We start from the raw sequence: 19,241 nt of genomic DNA on the forward strand, positions 1-19,241 counted from the left end.
AAAACACCAGGGCTTGACGCTGTACCATTAGAGGTATATCAGACCTTTTTTGATGTACTCAAAGATCCATTATTAGCATGTTTTAATTACTCTTATACAAATGGTAGACTTTCAGGTACTCAACAAGAAGGTCTGATTTCATTACTACTAAAACAGGACCCAGGTGGTAAGTATAAAGATCCAGTCCATTTATAAAACTGGAGGCCTCTAACACTTCAATGTTGTGATGCAAAAATACTGGCAAAATGCATAGCATATAGAATAAAAAAGGTTACACCAGATATTGTTCATCCTGACCAGACAGGTTTTTTACATGAACGATATATTGGACATAATATATGACAATTACTTGAAACAATTGAACATTATGAAACGTTGAAGATACCAGGTCTGGTCTTCATAGCAGATTTTGAAAAGGCGTTTGATAAAGTATGATTAGAAATTATATATAAATGCCTGGAATACTTTCATTTTAGTGAACCTCTTATATAATGGGTTAAGGTTATGTACAGCAACCCCAGATGTTAAATAGTAAACAATGGTTACTTCTCAGAAAGGATTTAGCTTTTAAGAGGAGTAAAACAAGGCTGTCTGTTGTCTCCATATCTATTTATTATGGCCATTGAAATGATAGCTATTACAATTCGATCCAAAAAGAACATCAAGGGGTTAGAAATCCAGGGGATAAAAACAAAAGTGTCACTGTATGCTGATGACTCTAGTTTTTTCTTAAGTCCGCAATCTGGATCCCTGCACAGTCTCATTGAAGATCTTGATCACTTTTCTAGCCTCTCTGGATTAAAACCTAATTATGACAAGAGTGCCATATTACGTATTGCATCGTTAAAAAATACAGTGTTTACACTACTTTGTAGTTTACCAATAAAATGGGCGGATGGTGAAGTAGACATACTTGGTATTCACATCTCAAAAAATATAAATGAACTTACCACAATTAATTTCAATAGAAAGTTAGCAAAAATAGATAAGATTTTGCAACCATGGAGAGGTAAATACCAAAAATTACATTGATTAACTCTTTGGTCCTATCACAGTTTACTTACTTACTAATGGCATTGCCTACTCTCGATGATTCATTTTTAAAATCATATGAGCAAAAAATATTTCATTTTATTTGGAATGCTAAGCCAGACAAAATTAAACGTGCCTATTTATATATGAATGAGTTTGGGGGGCTAAAATTATTCAATATTAAAGCTTTAAACCTCTCACTAAAGCTTCACTCATACATAAATTATACTTAAACCCAAAATGGTTCTCCAGTAGATTATTAAGAAAAGCTCATCCTTTGTTCAAAAATTGCTTTTTTGCCTTCATACGGATTACAACTTCTCATTTCCGACTAATTGAAAATTACATTTTGTTTAAAGTATCGCTCTTTCTTAAACAAGCCATACAAAGCTGGTTACAATTTGTTTTATCCTCCAGAAAAGATAGGACAAATATTACAACAAATGTTATGGTTAAACTCAAATATATTGATTAATAAAAAAACATTCTTTATGCAATTTTTTAAATAAATTGTATTATATTTATTATTGATTTTATGAATAGAAATGGAGGAGTTATGCAATTATTGAAAATATATGGGAATATCTGCTCAATCCAAATTTATAACCAAAACTGATTGCAGCACTTCCACAAAAATGGAGGAGGCAAGTGGAAAAAGGAAAAGGTAGGGAACTTGTTTGCCTGCCATATATTAAATATACAAATTGGCTGAAAGGAACTGGCATAAATAGAAAAATATACCAGTTTAATCTGAGGACAAAAATGTTGACAGCTGCGCCATACAGGTTGCAAAATAGATGGGAGGAGATTTTCGATGTACCAATTCCATGGCACATGGTTTATGAACTGGTACAAAAATCTACACTTGACTCAACACTTAGAGTTGTTTTATTTAAATGATTATATAAAATTCTTGCCACCAACAGAATGCTATATATATGGGCCATACAACAATGTCAGCTCTGTAGATTTTGTTGCGAAAAGATAGAATCAATAGATCACTTATTCTGGTATTGCCCCAATGTAGCTTATTTCTGGTCACAGCTTCAGGAATGGTAAAAAAAATCACAACATGCACTTAAAATTAACCTTACAAATAACCGTGTTGGGCGATCTGGAAAGCCATAGCCAATCAATAAATAATATAATAATACTCGTATGAAAGGTTTTCATCTTTAGCTCACAATCTGTGGATAATATACGATTAGAAAGATTCAAACGTTTTGTGAAACATCACAGCGCAATTGAAAAATATATGGCACATGGAAACCAAACAAGGGCGGTCTATGGTGATAGGTGGGATGGGCTGAGAGTGGCTGAGGGTTGGGATTAAAGAGTTTGTTTGGTAATGTATTGTTGTTATATATAAAAGTACCATGTATGTAAAATGTGTATGCAAAATGTATAGGTAAAATGTATGTATATTTAGCAAAAAAGCTGTAAAAAAAACTAAGATATTTGTCCTCCAAACGGGGTGGTGGAGGGGTAAAAAAAAAAAGGATGTCTGTATCTTTGTAGTGACTGTGTGTATTGATACACCATCCAAAGTGCAAATGACTTCACCATGCTCAAAAGAATATTCAATGTCTGTTTTTTTTTTAACTCATCTACCAATAGGTGCACTTCTTTGTGAGGCAATCTGTGTTTGAAATTTAATTCACGACTGAGGGACCTTGTGTGAATATCTCTGATGTTATGTTGTAACATAACATGCTGTTTATTGGGCTATGTAAATATCAAATTGTGTAGTTTGCAGTATCATTGTTAATAAATATATTTTTTATTTAACCTTTATTTAACTAGGCAAGTCAGTTAAAAACAAATTCTTATTTACAATGACAGCCTACCCGGCCAACCCTAACCCGGACGACGCTGGGCCAATTGTGATCCACCCTATGAAACTCCCAATCACGGCCGGTGACGCCTCTAGCACTGAGATGCAGTGCCTTAGGCCGCTGCACCCCTCAGGAGCCCCAATATGCATGTTTAGTAATATTCTTCTATAGAAACCACAAAAATCACTTCTGATGTGTGTGTGTGTGTGTGTGTGTGTGGTGACTAAGAGAATAAAACTTTGGACATGGACACATCTGCCTGGTTTTTGCCGGACATCCTATAGCGGGTCAGACCAAAGTAGAATCAGCGGGTGAGGGCTCAGAAGCCAACCGCTCAGATGGCTACAGTTGGCCGTTTTAACACAGGTACACAGCGGGAGCGACACCAGTAGCTAGCTAGCTAAGACAACGGGAGTGTCCTTCGCCCCCGCCTGCCGCACTCTGCTATCCAGCAGTTTAACGTTACGACAAGGGCAGGTGCTCGGCAGGCGGGAGCAAATTACACTGTGACTTAGCTAGTATTCCAGTAACGTTACACAGCCGTTCTGGTTAACGTTACGGCGAGAGCATCTGTGTCTGTTTATCACAGCTTTCATCACAGCTTGGATAATGAGAGGGGTGAGGAGGCTGGTATATCTGTTACCTCTGCTATCCAACTCCTCAGCAGATAAAGCATTACACATTAAAGTTAGACTCAGCAATGTGACATAAATGCAGAAAAATAAACAACATAGTGGGACAATTTCCGCAACAACTAAGAGTGTTGAAACACAAGGCTCAACTTCTACGCTGCGAAGGGAACCTGTGCACGTGCAGATACTGTGTGACTGTGAGAGCGATGTCTTGCATCTCACTCTTCTCAATATCTGCGGTGCTGCTAATGGCAAAGTCATTTTCGCTGTCTACGTTTAATTATACTACAATGAATGCAAAGCCTAAACACTATTGACTCTGCAACACACTATCACAGATTATGAAATACACAAATTACTTATTCAAAATTTGTAACAGTCCCACGAAAAAGTATAGCCTACTGCCTTTGAAATGTACTGAAAACTAAATTGTGTGGCGGACACCATTTAAAAAAAAAATACTCAAAAATGGTTTGTGATAGTTGGTTGACATTTCTCAAGGGAAAAGTACGTTAATATTCAAGAAAATGATCTAATGAGATGTAACAGTCAATTATCATATTCAGTGATCAATGTTACCTTTCAGGTATTTTAAATGTCTCTGTCTACTTGTCAATGTTTCTTAAAGTCTAATGTATTTTTTGTTAAGTGTCAGACCCCAGGTAGACTAGCTGTCGTCATGGCGTCAGCTAATGTGGATCCTAATAAAATCAAGTAAAATCAACATACTGACATACTGTGCCTCAATGCATCATAGATGGAGGGAATAACACCAAGAGCAGGCTTTATGTGCACATCCTCAAACTAATGTATGAACATTTTGTTCAAAAATTCAACTACTTTCTGCTATGTGTACCAGCACTAGTAAGGGTGGGTACCGCTTTGTGGCACTATGCCACCTACGGAAAAACTGCCAAGAAAATAGTTACGGGCAGTTCAGTTGTTTTCTGAAAATAAATCAGACAATGATTAACCATTGTCTAATAAAGAATACACTTGCTAAAATGGACTGCTACACACATTCATAAACTACCCCCTAAAGGAAATAAGGAAGGACATTGCTTCTTATTACGGTACCAATAGTATGCTCCATATTGTCACTTAAAACTTAACTAAACCAGAAAACACTATGGACAATAGATATTTTACACAAAATGTAGCCTAACAATTTCTATAGAACAATATTAGGAAATGGAACAGAATAACTGATGACACATTTATTACACATTCTTGGACACCATGTTTTAAGTGACAAAAAAACAATAACAAATTAAAATCCTGGAAAATAACACCCCCAAAATAAATCCTCTGATAAACAAAACAAGTGACAATAATATAGGCCTATAAAACAATTAAAACTGGTCCAGCTTGTTTTCTTATTACTGCATTGAGCCAACAGTAGCAACCCATTTTCATTGGTAAAGCAGTCAAACCAAAAATATGTCTAAAACCGCTCAAACATTACTCAGCTTAAATAGCACATCATTCTTACAAGCATACAATGCTTTGTCATTACATTAAATTGTATCTGGGTTTACATGGCACCTAAATCATCTGTTTAAAAACACAGATCAGCAAGAGACACTATCCTGTCTGATTCTTGAATTTGATAGGCTTATGGCTGATAATGCACAGCGGAATGTACTGTTGTCCATTTGCATGGCATCCAATGTGTACCGCTACAGCAAGTGATCCATTTCAATATGTAGCTTTGAGAAGCATAATAACTGGAATATGCATTATCATAGTAGCCATACACCAATGTATTATTGGACCACTACATTTAAAGTTATAGGACATACGTACTCTATCTCATTGTCATTTTGTACCACTACAGTTGAAGTGGAAAGACACATAAGCGGCAATATAATCAATTTAATATTACATACTTTAACATTCTCAGATCAGCAGGTGGCAGCACTCTGACAGCAGGTAAGATAAGTGTGATCCTGTAATGATTACGTACACTATACACCAGGTTTGGGCTCAATTTAATTTCAATTCAGGAAGTAAACTGAAATTCCCATTCCAATTAAACATGTTCTCAATGCTTTTCAATGAGAATACAATTGTGAATTGGATTTTACTTCCTGAATTGAATTTATATGGAATTGGCCCCAATCCTGCTACTAAACACCCTGTCTCTTATAATGACCTGTGGTAAGGCAGCATAATTTGACTTGGGGCTAGTGCTACAGAACAGCCAATAATCAAAGGTTGAATAATATAGAGAAAGATTGTGTAAGAGAGAGCAACAGTTCACATTCCCACCCAGAGATACACTAAAACAAAGAAATCGTCTTAGGGGACAAGTGGCATTTAAAATCCTCAATGCCCCATGAGACTTTGGTTCGTTTAAATGCCCAGTTCAGTCAAAAACTATATTTTCCGTGTTTAATATATATTTCCAGGTTGGAATAATACTGTGAAATTATAATGATCTTCTAGTGTTTGAAAAGACCGCCTGAAATTTCAGCCTGTTTTGGTGGGATGGAGTTTTGACCTGCCTGGTGACATCACCAGACAGTAAAAATGAGTTAATAGATGAATAAGAAAAATTTCCAAACCTCTCTGCCAATAACAGCAAGCTCAGCTTCCCCCTCCCCCAAAACCATTCCCAGACAATTATTTTATTTTCAACCATTTTAATTGAAAACAATAACAGTAAGGTACTTAGTTGTTACCCAGAAATGATTTGATATTGAGATAAAAAATGGCTGCATTGGACCTTTAAATCCATGCTTCATTATTAGCCTAGGTCTGGGCCTCCAAGTCTACTGGTCAAAGACAGATCCTACTCACTATAGTATATAGTTTGATGCTCTCTCACACCTTTTAGTTGTCAGAAACTAATGAGGATTTGTCTTTCCAGCTGTTTCATGAAGCTTTCCATACCTAGGAAGACTAGACAGTCAGACAGACAAACATTCCTCTCGTCACATCTCAGAGGAATCCTCATGTGAAACCCATGGAGGGTCTGTCTGTGCACTCAGAAGTGCAGTGATTGAGAATAGTATGGCCAGTTACAATGACATTAACGGTGGTGGGACACCATAACTAAAGTTCCCTATTGAAACAGTTCAGCCCATTCTCTCCCCAACTATTGGCCAGCTAGAACATTTCCTCAACAACCATTGGCCAGCTAGCACATTCTCTTCCCAATCACTGGCCAGCTAGCACATTCTCTTCCTGCCTATTGGCCAGCTAGCACATTCTCTCCATGACTATTGGTGAGCTAGTTTTGGGATCATGGCTTGGGCTGGGCCGTCAGACAGCTGACCTATTGGGTGCCAGTGGCTATCACACTAAGACACCATGTTCAGGTCAACCCTTCAGGGGCAATGATACTGAAACAATATGGCAACCAACAGAGCAAATATGACATGATGTAGCTAGAAGGCGACAAATCAACAAAAAACAACAAAAAAGGCTAGATTTTTTTAAAAGTAGTTCCCGTGTCAAAGTTGCTATGGCAACAACAGCAGTGCCAGTGTCCGTTCATATGCATTCCGTGCAGAGGGGTAACTGTGTTACCGTAGTGGGGTATTGTATCATAAAATCAGACAGTTTTCAGCTTATACAGTCAGTCTATGAACAAGGGTAGGGCAGCCCCAGCCCAAACAATGTGCTTAGTGGTGTGGACAGCAGCAGGCCAGTGCAGAGCGAGTCCCTGTATGCTTCATAGCCCTATATCATACACCTGGCCTTTCTCTCACCCCACCCTCACTCTCCTCCTCCTCTTCCTCATGCCTTTTGCTCAGTAATCAGTACAGGCTCCAGGCCCTCTGATGCTGAGGGTACGATGATGAAGAAGAGTGGGATGAAGTGGAAGAGGAGAAGTCTGTGGGGCGTAGCTGCTTTCCACACGCACACATTCAGTCCATCTTCTCCTTCTGGACCAGCTTGGGCGCGTCTACAAACTCCCGACCGTTGAAGAGGATGACGCCGGCCGTCACGAAGCTAGCTGTGCCCCAGAACAGCACATACGCCAGGGTCTCCGTCCACGTGTCACCTGAGGGGGACACAGAGGGTCACTATGGGTAATAACTAAGTACCGAAAAAGTACCCATTGATAGCACATACTTGCCTAGTCAATACCAGTTTAGTACAAGTGGAAACAGTATTGTAAAATGAAGTACTGCAAAATGTGTTTATGGACCAAATCCTAACTTGAGATCGGTGCAGGTGTAACTAGAATTTTCAAACAAATTCCATGCCCTTATTAGGATTCAATGCAGAATTGACAAGGGATTCCACTGCTGTCTTACCAGCCATGAGGAGGCAGATGATACACATGGAGAATGCCACAACCATGATAATGGGCAACTAGAGGGGGAGAGGGGAAACAGGAGTTAAATAAGATAACGGAATCTCAATCTACGCCTGTGACTGAAACCAACACATATTGTAGCCAATCAGTATACATAGCACTGATCAAGCCTAGCCAATCAGATCTCACCGTGAGGAACTTCCAGTCTTTGGTCTCGTGAAGGGGTGTGGTCATGTCTGCCTCATCAATGGCATAGTTACCCAGGAACAGATCAATAGAGTCCTGATGATCAGGAGAGATGTCTCAATTATCAGTTACCACACACACGTCAAGGATTTACAAAAACATGACTAATAACTGCCGCACACGCACACTAGACACAGACCTGTCTGAAGCCGTCTGAGAAGTTGTTCTTGTAGTATCTGATCATGGAGTTCCAGCCGTCCATCACCAGCCCCCATTGTGTCCTCTTCCCTGTTCTGAGACATGAGCAACGCTTCAGTCATCCCTGTCATAATCATCTCTCACACATACCACAAATAATCATCATCGTCATCCTCCACCCTTTCCTGAGCACACTCTTACTCAGAGTTGTCTTCCTGGTTATCACAAAGGCCACAAGCAAAACATCCTACTCCTCCCTGTTCTTAAGGCACCAGTCCAATCAATACTCATCAGCAAAACCAGTATGATGTTTTGATGTAGTTCATAGCCAATAATGCATGGCCAACTTCATGGGTGTGGGGTATGACTGACAGTGGGATGGTACTGTGCCAGCAGAAAGACAACTAGTTAACTTCATGGGTGTGTGGGGTGTGACTGACAGTGGGATGTGACTGACAGTGGGATGGTACTGTGCCAGCAGAAAGACAACTAGTTAATTTCATGGGTGTGTGGGGTGTGACTGACAGTGGGATGGTACTGTGCCAGCAGAAAGACAACTAGTTAATTTCATGGGTGTGTGGGGTGTGACTGACAGTGGGATGGTACTGTGCCAGCAGAACGACAACTAGTTAACTTCATGGGTGTGTGGGGTGTGACTGACAGTGGGATGGTACTGTGCCAGCAGAACGACAACTAGTTAATTTCATGGGTGTGTGGGGTGTGACTGACAGTGGGATGGTACTGTGCCAGCAGAACGACAACTAGTTAACTTCATGGGTGTGTGGGGTGTGACTGACAGTGGGGTGTGACTGACAGTGGGATGGTACTGTGCCAGCAGAAAGACAACTAGTTCTCTGTCATTGTATAATGGACAAGTTCTATTGGAATCCATATCCTCCTACAGCCAGGTGAACTCAGTGATTTCCTGATGAAATGGAGTGCGTTTCTATGAAGAGCCAGTCCTGTACCTTAGTTTGCTAATCCCCAGATTAGCAAGAAACACGTGAGCCTTCTCCCTCACCTTGTGAAGTCTGTCTTCAAGGCCCCTGTGCCAGCATACTGCTTGGCACACGCATTGGCATTGTCTGCCCACGCTGCAGCGAGCAAGGGTGAGAGGGAGAGGAAGAAATAGAAAACAAAAAAAGATTTAGTCAGTGGAAAAAGGGGAGGATTTCAATCATGTTAAACCATAGTGTTGGAATAGTCTCATAAGGAAGACAATGCTGTGCTCGTTGTGGCAGAGGGGTAGGAAAATGTGCAGATTTCAGCTGAGGATCACCATTTTTGTAGATCTTCTCGAAGTCGGCCTGATCTTCAATCCTCTGGCCCATGTGGAGAACTCCCAGTCGCTGCAGATAAACAAAGATGTGTGGTGAGATACTGCAGTGGCCTGACTACAGGGGGCAAGGTGGAACCAAGATGGTCGCCATCAGATTCAGCACTGTTGTTCACCCAAAAGACCTTGATGCAACTTCACCTTCATCACCCTGTGGGTCAACCAGCAGCCTAACTACTACACTATTAATACATGTTTCAATGACAGTTTAACCCACAGTGCTAAAACAGTTTAATAAAAAACACAATGGTACCTGAAGTATTTATTGTACCTGGGTGAGATGAGACCTGACCTTTTTACAGTCCACATTGGGTCAGATAACTAAACAGCCCACAGTCAAAGTCCACAGAGACAGCAGCTTTAGTCAGAGGCCTTCAACATAGAGTTTGGGTTTTCCAGTCTCTGTTTTGTCTGTTTGTTGCTCATTTGCAAATATGGGTCAAGTGAGTCAAAGTAGTATAAGTTGTGAAACATTTGACTTTGTCAAGTCAAAAGGTCTATGTTAGGTCAAAATGGAAGAGCTCCTCATAAAATGTAGTTTGCCATTAAGATTTTTACCATTGATTTTACAAAATGTAAAAGGGGAGGCTAGGTCTACACCTTTATTGAACAGTAAAACTAAAACTCCTAAGGTGGAACAGAGAGGAACATGACATTGCTCCTTATGTCAAAGACACAGAGAGTAAGTCTAGATGTGGTGAAAGTATATAGATCAGGGATGTCAAACTCATTCCATGGAGGGCCTAGTGTCTGCTGGTTTTTGGTTTTTCCTTTCAATTAAGACCTAGACAACCAGGTGTGGGAGTTCATTACTAATTAGTGACCTTAATTCATCAATCAAGTACAAGGGAGGAGAGAACCCGCTGCCACTTGGCCCTCCGTGGAATGAGTTTGACACCTGTGGTCTAGATGGATGTGGTAGGGGTGTGTAGAACTAGTGGGAGTGTCTATATATTGGACATGTCTAGTCCGTGTGGGCGTGTCTGGTTGGTGGTTCCCACCTCCAGCTGTGACTGCAGTGAGCGTCGTGCCAGCAGACTCTGGATGACGTTGGTACGGTCCAGACAGTCCATGCAGTTACTGCGGAACATCCCTTCCTGTTGCACCAGAACGTTCCCATCCACATCAACCAGGAAGTACCTGACCAACCAATCAAACAATTTGATTCCTATTTGATTTTACAATAACATTTGTCACAAAACAAATCAGCAAACCACAGACAGAGATGAACACAAAGTACACAAACTCATCTCACCGGCCATGCAGACTAAATACTTACCCATACTCATCCTGCATCTCTGTCACCATATCGACTAAGATCTGCAGGCGATGCCACCTCATCCGACTGCATTCCTTGTGGAAGTCAAACGCTATGTACCTAGAGGTGCATGGTACAGGGAGAAAAGTTAGGTCAAATCCAATTACATCATTTCATTTATTTGGAGTTCCATGGCTTTAGACAGAATGTTCACCTCTAAAAAAAAAATGACATGAATGACGTTAGAAGAAGATGGCCGTAGTGGGATCAGAATGAATGATGGGGAAAAGCTATAGGGCTTACTTGACCATGCCGTTGCCCAAGCTGGACACCATTTTGTCGAAGGCCTGTTCCAATTGTTTCTCTGAGCCTTTCTGGTCAATCAGATTTAAAATCACTTGCTTTCCATAAATGATGATCTGCGAGTCAAAATGCCTTTGGAAGCCATCCAGCTGTGAAAGCAGGACAGGACAATAAAGGTCAGAAAGACTTGACTCAGTATAGTAATACTCAATATCACATACCTTTACTGTATTTAAATGACTACTACTGTACATTATAATGTTTTTACATTTGAACATTACATTTTAAAAATGATATAAATATTGTAACAGGTAGCTTACATGGTCGATGGTTTTGCTGATCTGAGGTTTTGGTTTGTACTTGAGGTTGGGTCTTTGGGACCAGTAGAAGGGGATGGAGCCTCGGGTCTGAACGAATGAGGCCTTGCCCCCACTGTACTGGACAATCTGCTCTGTCTCCACAAAGTTAGCTGCATGACCCTCGGAGTCAATGCCTGGTGGACCAAATAGACATTATGTAATGATCCGTCTCAGAGTGAGGAGTGTTTGACAGTAAAAATATAAAGAAGTGGACAGGCCAATATTATCTGCAAAGGGCTGGTGTGTGTGCAGGGTTTTGTTACAACCCAGCTGTAAAACACCTGATTCCACTAATCAAAATATTGATTGAAGACCCAGCTAGCATATAACATTCTGAGAACCATATGTTTCTTAGAGCTTAGTGAGAGTGTGGTTGTCCTATGGTTATTTAGCAAATAATCTTCCCACAACTATCTGGGAAAGGTCCAGGATAGTTCATAGCTTTGGAACATTCTCAGCACATTTAAGGAACGACAAAAAAATAAAAATATAATAATGTTACTTACTTGGTATTTCATTACCTTAACAGAACATTTACTAAAAGTTCAAACATGGTTACATTGACTTTCAATGTTTGTAATGTTCTAGGAACGTTCTCCAAGTGGTTTGACATTGGGAAAAAAACTCTAAACTAAAATGAACAATTTTGTATTTGTTAGAAAAATATATGGCATGCTAGCTCCATCCTGGTGGCGCAGTGGACTAATTCCATGGATCGAGAACAGAAGAGCATAGGTTAAAATCTCACCTACGCCATGCCACAATAAAAATAAAAATAAAGTTTGAATGATTAATGCCTAAGCATATGAATTTCCATGTGTCGCATCATTGCGCAAAACAGTTAACCCAAACTAAGATAGCAGTGTTAAAAGTCCTATTGAAATATTTGCTCAGAACGTTAATAAAAACCCAACAGGAAAACTTTCAGGGAACCATAGTAAAACGTTCAGAACATCCCTGCAAACAAAAAATGTACTTTGATGACAGCTTTGCACAGCCTTGTCATTCTCTCAACCAGCTTCATGAGGTAGTCACCTGGAATGCATTTTAATTAACAGGTGTGCCTTGTTGAAAGTTAATTTGCGGAATTTCTTTCCTTCTTAAAGCGTTTGAGCCAATCAGTTGTTGTGACAAAGTAGGGGTGGTATACAGAAGATAGCCCTATTTGGTAAAAGACCATGTCCATATTATGGCAAGAACAGCTCAGTTAAGCAAAGAGAAATGACAGTCCATCATTACTTTAAGACATGAAGGGCAGTCAATACGGAAAATTTCAAGAACTTTGTGCAGTCACTATGATGAAACTGGCTCTCATGAGGACCGCCACAGGTAAGGAAAATAAGGAAGGTAAGGAAGACCCAGAGTTACCTCAGCTGCAGAGGATAAGTTCATCAGAGTTACCAGCCTCAGAAATTGCAGCCCAAATAAATACTAAGAGTTCAAGTAACAGACACATCTCAAAATAAACTGTTCAGAGGACACCGCGTGAATCAGGCCTTCATGGTCAAATTGCTGCAAAGAAACCACTACTAAAATACATCAATAAGGAGACATGCTTGAGCCAAGAAACACAAGCAATGGACATTAGACCGGTGGAAATCTGTCCTTTGGTCTGATGAGTCCAAATTTTAGATTTTTGGTTCCAACCGCTGTGTCTTTGTGAGACGCAGAGTTGGTGAACGGATGATCTCCGCATGCGTGGTTCCCACCGTGAAGCATGGAGGAGGTGTGATGGTGCTTTGCTGGTGACACCGTCTGTGATTTATTTAGTATTCAAGGCACACTTAACCAGCATGGCTACCACAGCATTCTGCAGCAATATGCCATCCCATCTGGTTTGCGGTTAGCGGGACTATCATTTGTTTTCCAACAGGACAATGACCCAACACACCTCCAGGCTGTGTAAAGGCTATTCGACCAAGAAGGAGAGTGATGGAGTGCTGCATCAGATGACCTGGCCTCTACAATCACCCGACCTCAACCCAATTGAGATGAGTTGGACCGCAGAGTGAAGGAAAAGCAGCCAACAAGTGCTCAGCATATGTGGGAACTCCTTCAAGACTGTTGGAAAAGCTGGTTGAGAGAACGCCAAGAGTGTGCAAAGCTGTCATCAAGGCAAAGGGTTACTACATGATTCCATGTGTTATTTCATAGTTTTGATGTCTTCACTATTATTCTACAAAATAGAAAAACCCTTGAAATTGTAGACGTGTCCAAACTTTTGACTGGTACTGTATATATTACTGTTTGGCTGGAACAAAAACCCCTGCACCCACAGCGTCCACTGTGGAAAAGATTGTCTATCATCCCTGCTTTAGTCAGAAAGCTCCAGTTAGACGTGCTGGTGGATTTGGAGTCAGTCACCTCTGACGTAGTAACGTACTCCAGCCCTGAAGCAGCTCCGCCTGGAGATGATGTTCCAGTCAAAGATCTTCCCATTGATGCAGCAGGACTTCATAATGATGACTGGACAACACATGGTTAGGGACAACACGGTCTTAACCTTTAAAGCCTAACTTTACCTCCTGAATTCAACCTTTCTCTACCTCCTTCTCAGAAAATGTTTGAGTTGGGACTGTTGTGATGCTTAGAAATGTGGGCTCCATCATAGGTCAATGGATCCACTTTCCATTGTCTGTGAATACAATATCCCTAATTTCCCAATTATAATGCCACCTTTATGAATCTCTAGCTCCCCCTTAAGGCTAAAGGAGCAAACCGCAAGTTAACTTTATTGATATTCATGGGCTGTCAAACAGTTTAAGTTCCTCAGGGAAAAGAATGACAAGACTAATCCAGAGTAATGGGCTTTACAACCTGTCACTCAGACTGCTAAACCCCATGCAAAATATGAACGTAAAAATGACCATGTGATCTAGTGTGTTCCCATCACAGAGGGTAGATTTCCAACCAATGACAGATTACAGGGTTTAAACTGCAATGCTGTTTAACAGTTCAGTCACTGTAAACAACCGCCCCGTGAATGACATCTCTCACATGGGTAATATCTGTTGTCTTACAGGAGGTGGTAATGAGGTCTTCCTGTTTATGAGAATTGAAAAGGAGGGAAAAGTCTTCATCCGGAGTTTGTAACATAAAAAAAGCATGAAAGGATACAGCCGTGGACAACTGGGTAAGCAAACCTGTGCAGCTGTCAAGAGAAGAAAAGAGACAATGCAGTTTAGAAAGATCATAAGATCTTTACTGGAGCGTATTCATTTTATATTTACCACAAGTGGTTAACATGTCAGTTCTGTCCTTACCTCTGGCTGTGGCATGAATTCTCTCAACAGGTGACCATTCCACACAAACCGTTGATCTGCCTAAAAACGAGGGCAAGAAAACACATCTTTATCATACCATTCAACTTGTTTCCACATGCCCTGCATAGGAAATATCTGCACCTGTATAAAACACAAGCACAAACACATTACTCGTGTTTTCATGAATGTATCTCCAATTGGAAACATGTTTTTACATTATTTTCCTCCCTCATACAGTTGAAGTCGGAAGTTTACATACACTTAGGTTGGAGTCATTAAAACTTGTTTTTCAACCACTCTATACATTTCTTGTTAACAAACTAGTTTTGGAAAGTCGGGTAGGACATCTACTTTGTGCATGACAAGTACATTTTCCAACAATTGTTTACAGACAGATTATTTCACTGTATCACAATTCCAGTGGGTCAGAAGTTTACATACACCAAGTTGACTGTGCCTTTAAACAGCATGGAAAATTCCAGAAAGTGATGTCATGGCTTTAGAAGCTTCTGATAGGGTAATTGACATAATTTGAGTCAACTGGAGGTGTACCTGTGGATGTATTTCAAGGCCTACCTTTCAAACTCCGTGCCTTTGCTTGACATCATGGGAAAAATCAAAAGAAATAGACCTCGACAAGTCTGGTTCATCCTTGGGAGCAATTTCCAAACGCCTGAAGGTACCACGTTCATCTGTACAAACAATAGTACGCAAGTATAAACACCATGGGACCACGCAGCCGTCATACCGCTCAGGAAGGAGGCGCGTTCTGATGAACGTACTTTGGTGCGAAAAGTGCAAATCAATCCCAGAACAACAGCAAAGGACCTTGTGAAGATGCTGGAGGAAACAGGTACAAAAGTGCCTATATCCACAGTAAAACGAGTCCTATATCGACATAACCGGAATCGCCGCTCAGCAAGGAAGAAGCCACTGCTCCAAAACCGCCATAAAAAAGCCAGACTACGGTTTGCAACTGCACATGGGGACAAAGATCGTACTTTTTGGAGAAATGTCCTCTGCTCTAATGAAACAAATTAGAACTGTTTGGCCATAATGATCATCGTTATGTTTGGAGGAAAAAGGGGGAGGCTTGCAAGCCGGCACTGGCAGGAGGGACTGGTGCACTTCACAAAATAGATGGCATCATGAGTTAGGAAAATTATGTGGATATTGAAGCAACATCTCAAGACATCTGTCAGGAAGTTAAAGCTTGGTCGCAAATGGGTCTTCCAAATGGACAATGACCCCAAGCATACTTCCAAAGTTGTGGCAAAATGGCTTAAGGACAACAAAGTCAAGGTATTGGAGTGGCCATCACAAAGCCCCGACCTCAATCCCTTAGAAAATATGTGGGCACAACTGAAAAAGCATGTGCTGGCAAGGAAGCCTACAAACCTGACTCAGTTACACCAGCTCTGTCAGGAGGAATGGGCCAAAATTCACCCAACTTATTGTGGGAAGCTTGTGGAAGGCTACTCGAAATGTTTGACCCAAGTTAAACAATTTAAAGGCAATGCTACCAAATTAGTGTATGTAAACTTCTGATCCACTGGGAATGTGATGAAAGAAATAAAAGCTGAAATAAATCATTCTCTCTATTATTCTGACATTTCACATTCTTAAAATAAAGTGGTGATCCTAACTGACCTAAGACAGGGAATTTTCACTAGGATTAGATGTCAGGAATTGTGAAAAACTGAGTTTAAAATGTATTTGGGTAAGGTGTATGTAAACTTCCAACTTCAACTGTAATATATATATATATATATATATATATATCTCCATTCTCTCACCCTTTCCAGCAGGCTCATCTCCTGGAACTCAGGGCTGGTGTTGGCAAGTCTCTGCAGAGTGTGGGTCAGGTCGTAGTCTGTAGCAAAGTAGAAGCCGTCTGTGAGCAGAACACTGTTGATCATGGAGAGGAAGGCTTTGTTGTCCTGCATCTGATGGGGTCAGAGGTCAAAGATGGGTCAGGAGGCAGGTTGAACAAGGACAGCACAGAGGTCAAAGGTGAGAGGTCAGGAGGCAGGTTGAAGAAGGAAAGCAAAACAGAAGTTAGGTGGAACAGTGGTGAGAAAGTATCGGATGACCACTATATTTCTAAAATAATATATACAAGGAATCTAAACTGATATAGTATAAATATATACTATAAATAACATATCCTCCAACAATAATTCAACTAGAAGCCAACATAGAGATGCCCACTAATAGAGAAACACTTGTCTAGACTTGGGGACAGAACAGAGTGTTCTTGTAACAGCTACATGATACCGTCTTAAAGCAGTACTTGTTCTGTCTGTGAGAAGGGGTCTCTTTCTCTGACTGATAGAAAGCTTTGCCCTTCACATACACTCGACTGTCTACAGACACACTGTCTGTCGTTGACCGGCTCCATAGCCAATTCAACACAGGGCATCTATGTCAGAGCAGATGCCTAGCATTCTCTGTCCAATATGCTGCTTTCGTATTGGTCACATACAGTAGTGAAGGAAAGTGACTTCTGCAGCTAGCAAATAACCCAGAGTATCAGGCTAGGGTTTTTGACTGGTCAACATCCACATCAAAACAACCCACTGTCATTAACAAGGAATCATTGTGAAAGGCTCTCTTCTTGGCCTGAAACATCCACAGTCATGTTGAGCTTGGGTGCTTGTGGGCTGGCACTGGGGCCCCAACTCACACCTCCCTACCTGGTTGTCTGTCAGGTGCAGCACAGTCTTCTTGTAAGAGATAACGTCAAAGTCCATAGCCTTCCACACGGCATGGCCCAACAGGTCACCCACCTTCTTCTTCTTTGTGATAACGATGAGGTACGTGCCTGGGGAGGGTAGGCAGAGGGGCACAGGTGTCGCTAAAGTAAACACTCACTCTGTTGAGAACATTTGTGTGTAATACACAGGTAAAGTCTTCTCAATGGATATTTTACTGGAGAGTCTGAACTGACTCACGTTGAATGAGTGCAAGATTGAACCTACCTGCCACCAGACGGATAGTTCCCATAATCCCACATATTGGCCTGGTGACCGCATGGGGAGGAATGTCCTTCCTCACTAGAGGGACAGAGACAAATAATCACTTTTTTTTTTACTGATCAAACCTATAACTCTGCTGTTGCAAGTACAGTGATCTACCAACTGACCCACATCATTTTTTCATTGCCTTTATGATCACAAACCACCATTCACTCATCTTTTCAGTTTGCTGCAGCTAGCGACTGGAACAAGCTGCAACAAACACTCAAACAGGACAGTTATCTCAATCTCTTCAAATCATGGACACTTACTGACAGTTGTGGCTGCTTTGCATGGTGTATTGTTTTCTCTACCTTCTTGCCCTTTGTGCGGTTGTCTGTGCCCAACAATGTTTGTACCCTCTTTTGTGCTGCTACCATGTCGTTGTCATGTTGTGTTGCTACCATGCTGTGTGTCATCTTAGGTCTCTCTCTATGTAGTGTTGTCTCTCGTCGTGATGTGTTTTGTCTTATATTTTATTAAATGTAATTTTAATCCCATCCCCACAGGAGGCCTTTTGGTAGGCCATCATTGTAAATAAGAATGTTATTATCTGACATGCCTAGTTAAATAAAATAAAAAATATATAAAGTGGACTTTGGTCAGCATAAGACCGCACAAACACAGCCTACTCAACATACCGGTGAGGATCATTTCTGTGGACACCCTGTCAATGGACAATACATCATTGGAGCCGTCATCACAAGCCTCAATGTAAAACTTCTCTGGGGTAGTGTGCCTATGGGGGAGAGTGGGCACAGAGGATGGAGACACAAAATCAGTGACCTTGGTAGACGAACATCTGGCATGGTGAATCCCGCCTTATACAAAGGGAAATCATTGGCTTGATTTGGCAAAGCTCAACTTAGTGGCTAACGTCACCACAAGCTAGCTCACACATACTAGCTGGCTCAATGGGCTAACTAACGCTAACAACTAAACTAACTGTATTTTTTAGCTAGCTAGCTGCTTCATCAACAAGATCGATTGCATTCTACCACTCATTAAATCGAAAGGCAGATAGCTAGATAAGTACTGTTATGGACAACACAACTACACATCATTGACATAACTGTAAACTGTCTACAATACTGTAAACTGAAACAAATCCCGCATACGAATGACTGCAGCCTGTAATTGCAGTTGAACGTTAGCTAAATAGCTTATCATCTGCTAGCTAGCTCTAGACGTACACCTACGGCAATTTTCTCTCATCAGAATATGGCAATTTTTTTCAAAAAAGTTGTAGTAGTTAGCTTCTGAAAATAAAAGTCTGAAAACGATATATATTTTCAAGACTTACAGATTGAATTTCTCGTAGGCTGTCGCCATCTTTAGAGGAGGTCTGACCTAGTGACGTGTCAATGAATGTGCACATTGTATATTATGGCTGGACCGGAGTTCGCGTCCAGGGTCAGACATTTAGTGTCGTAGTAAATTTGCAAACTATGATAAAGTACAGGCAGAAACGTATTATATAGCACACACAAATACATTAGTTGATCAAAGTTACCGTTTAATAATCGTACTATTTTTGTACGAATCTTTAAAT

At 40.8% G+C, this 19,241-nt stretch overlaps 1 protein-coding gene across 1 annotated transcript; it reads right to left on the bottom strand.

Annotated features, from left to right (window-relative positions):
- Positions 1-4,701: 4,701 nt before the first annotated feature.
- On the bottom strand, positions 4,702-19,143 carry LOC106579366 (phosphatidylinositol-3-phosphatase SAC1-B). Its single transcript, XM_014159208.2, has 18 exons — positions 18,993-19,143; positions 18,331-18,428; positions 17,654-17,728; positions 17,369-17,496; positions 16,469-16,618; positions 14,673-14,732; positions 14,527-14,560; positions 13,774-13,875; positions 11,371-11,543; positions 11,051-11,199; positions 10,769-10,867; positions 10,491-10,629; positions 9,433-9,502; positions 9,175-9,247; positions 8,155-8,248; positions 7,959-8,051; positions 7,768-7,825; positions 4,702-7,511 (listed from the first exon to the last, which is right to left on the bottom strand). The coding sequence occupies exons 1-18, from the start codon at positions 19,019-19,021 to the stop codon at positions 7,375-7,377; spliced, it is 1,761 nt and encodes a 586-aa protein (XP_014014683.1). The 5' UTR covers positions 19,022-19,143; the 3' UTR covers positions 4,702-7,374.
- Between the last annotated feature and the right edge of the window lie 98 nt (positions 19,144-19,241).

Source organism: Salmo salar, chromosome ssa02 (genome assembly GCF_905237065.1).
Source record: "Salmo salar chromosome ssa02, Ssal_v3.1, whole genome shotgun sequence".
Lineage (NCBI taxonomy): Eukaryota > Metazoa > Chordata > Actinopteri > Salmoniformes > Salmonidae > Salmo > Salmo salar.

Coding starts and splice junctions, on each gene's coding strand:
- LOC106579366 (XM_014159208.2), bottom strand. CDS start 19,021: ATGGCGACAGCCTACGAGAAATTCAATCT. Junction 17,497..17,653: donor AACTATCCGTCTGGTGGCAG/GTAGGTTCAATC, acceptor TACCCTCCCCAG/GCACGTACCTCATCGTTATC. Junction 16,619..17,368: donor TGCACCTGACAGACAACCAG/GTAGGGAGGTGT, acceptor TGACCCCATCAG/ATGCAGGACAACAAAGCCTT.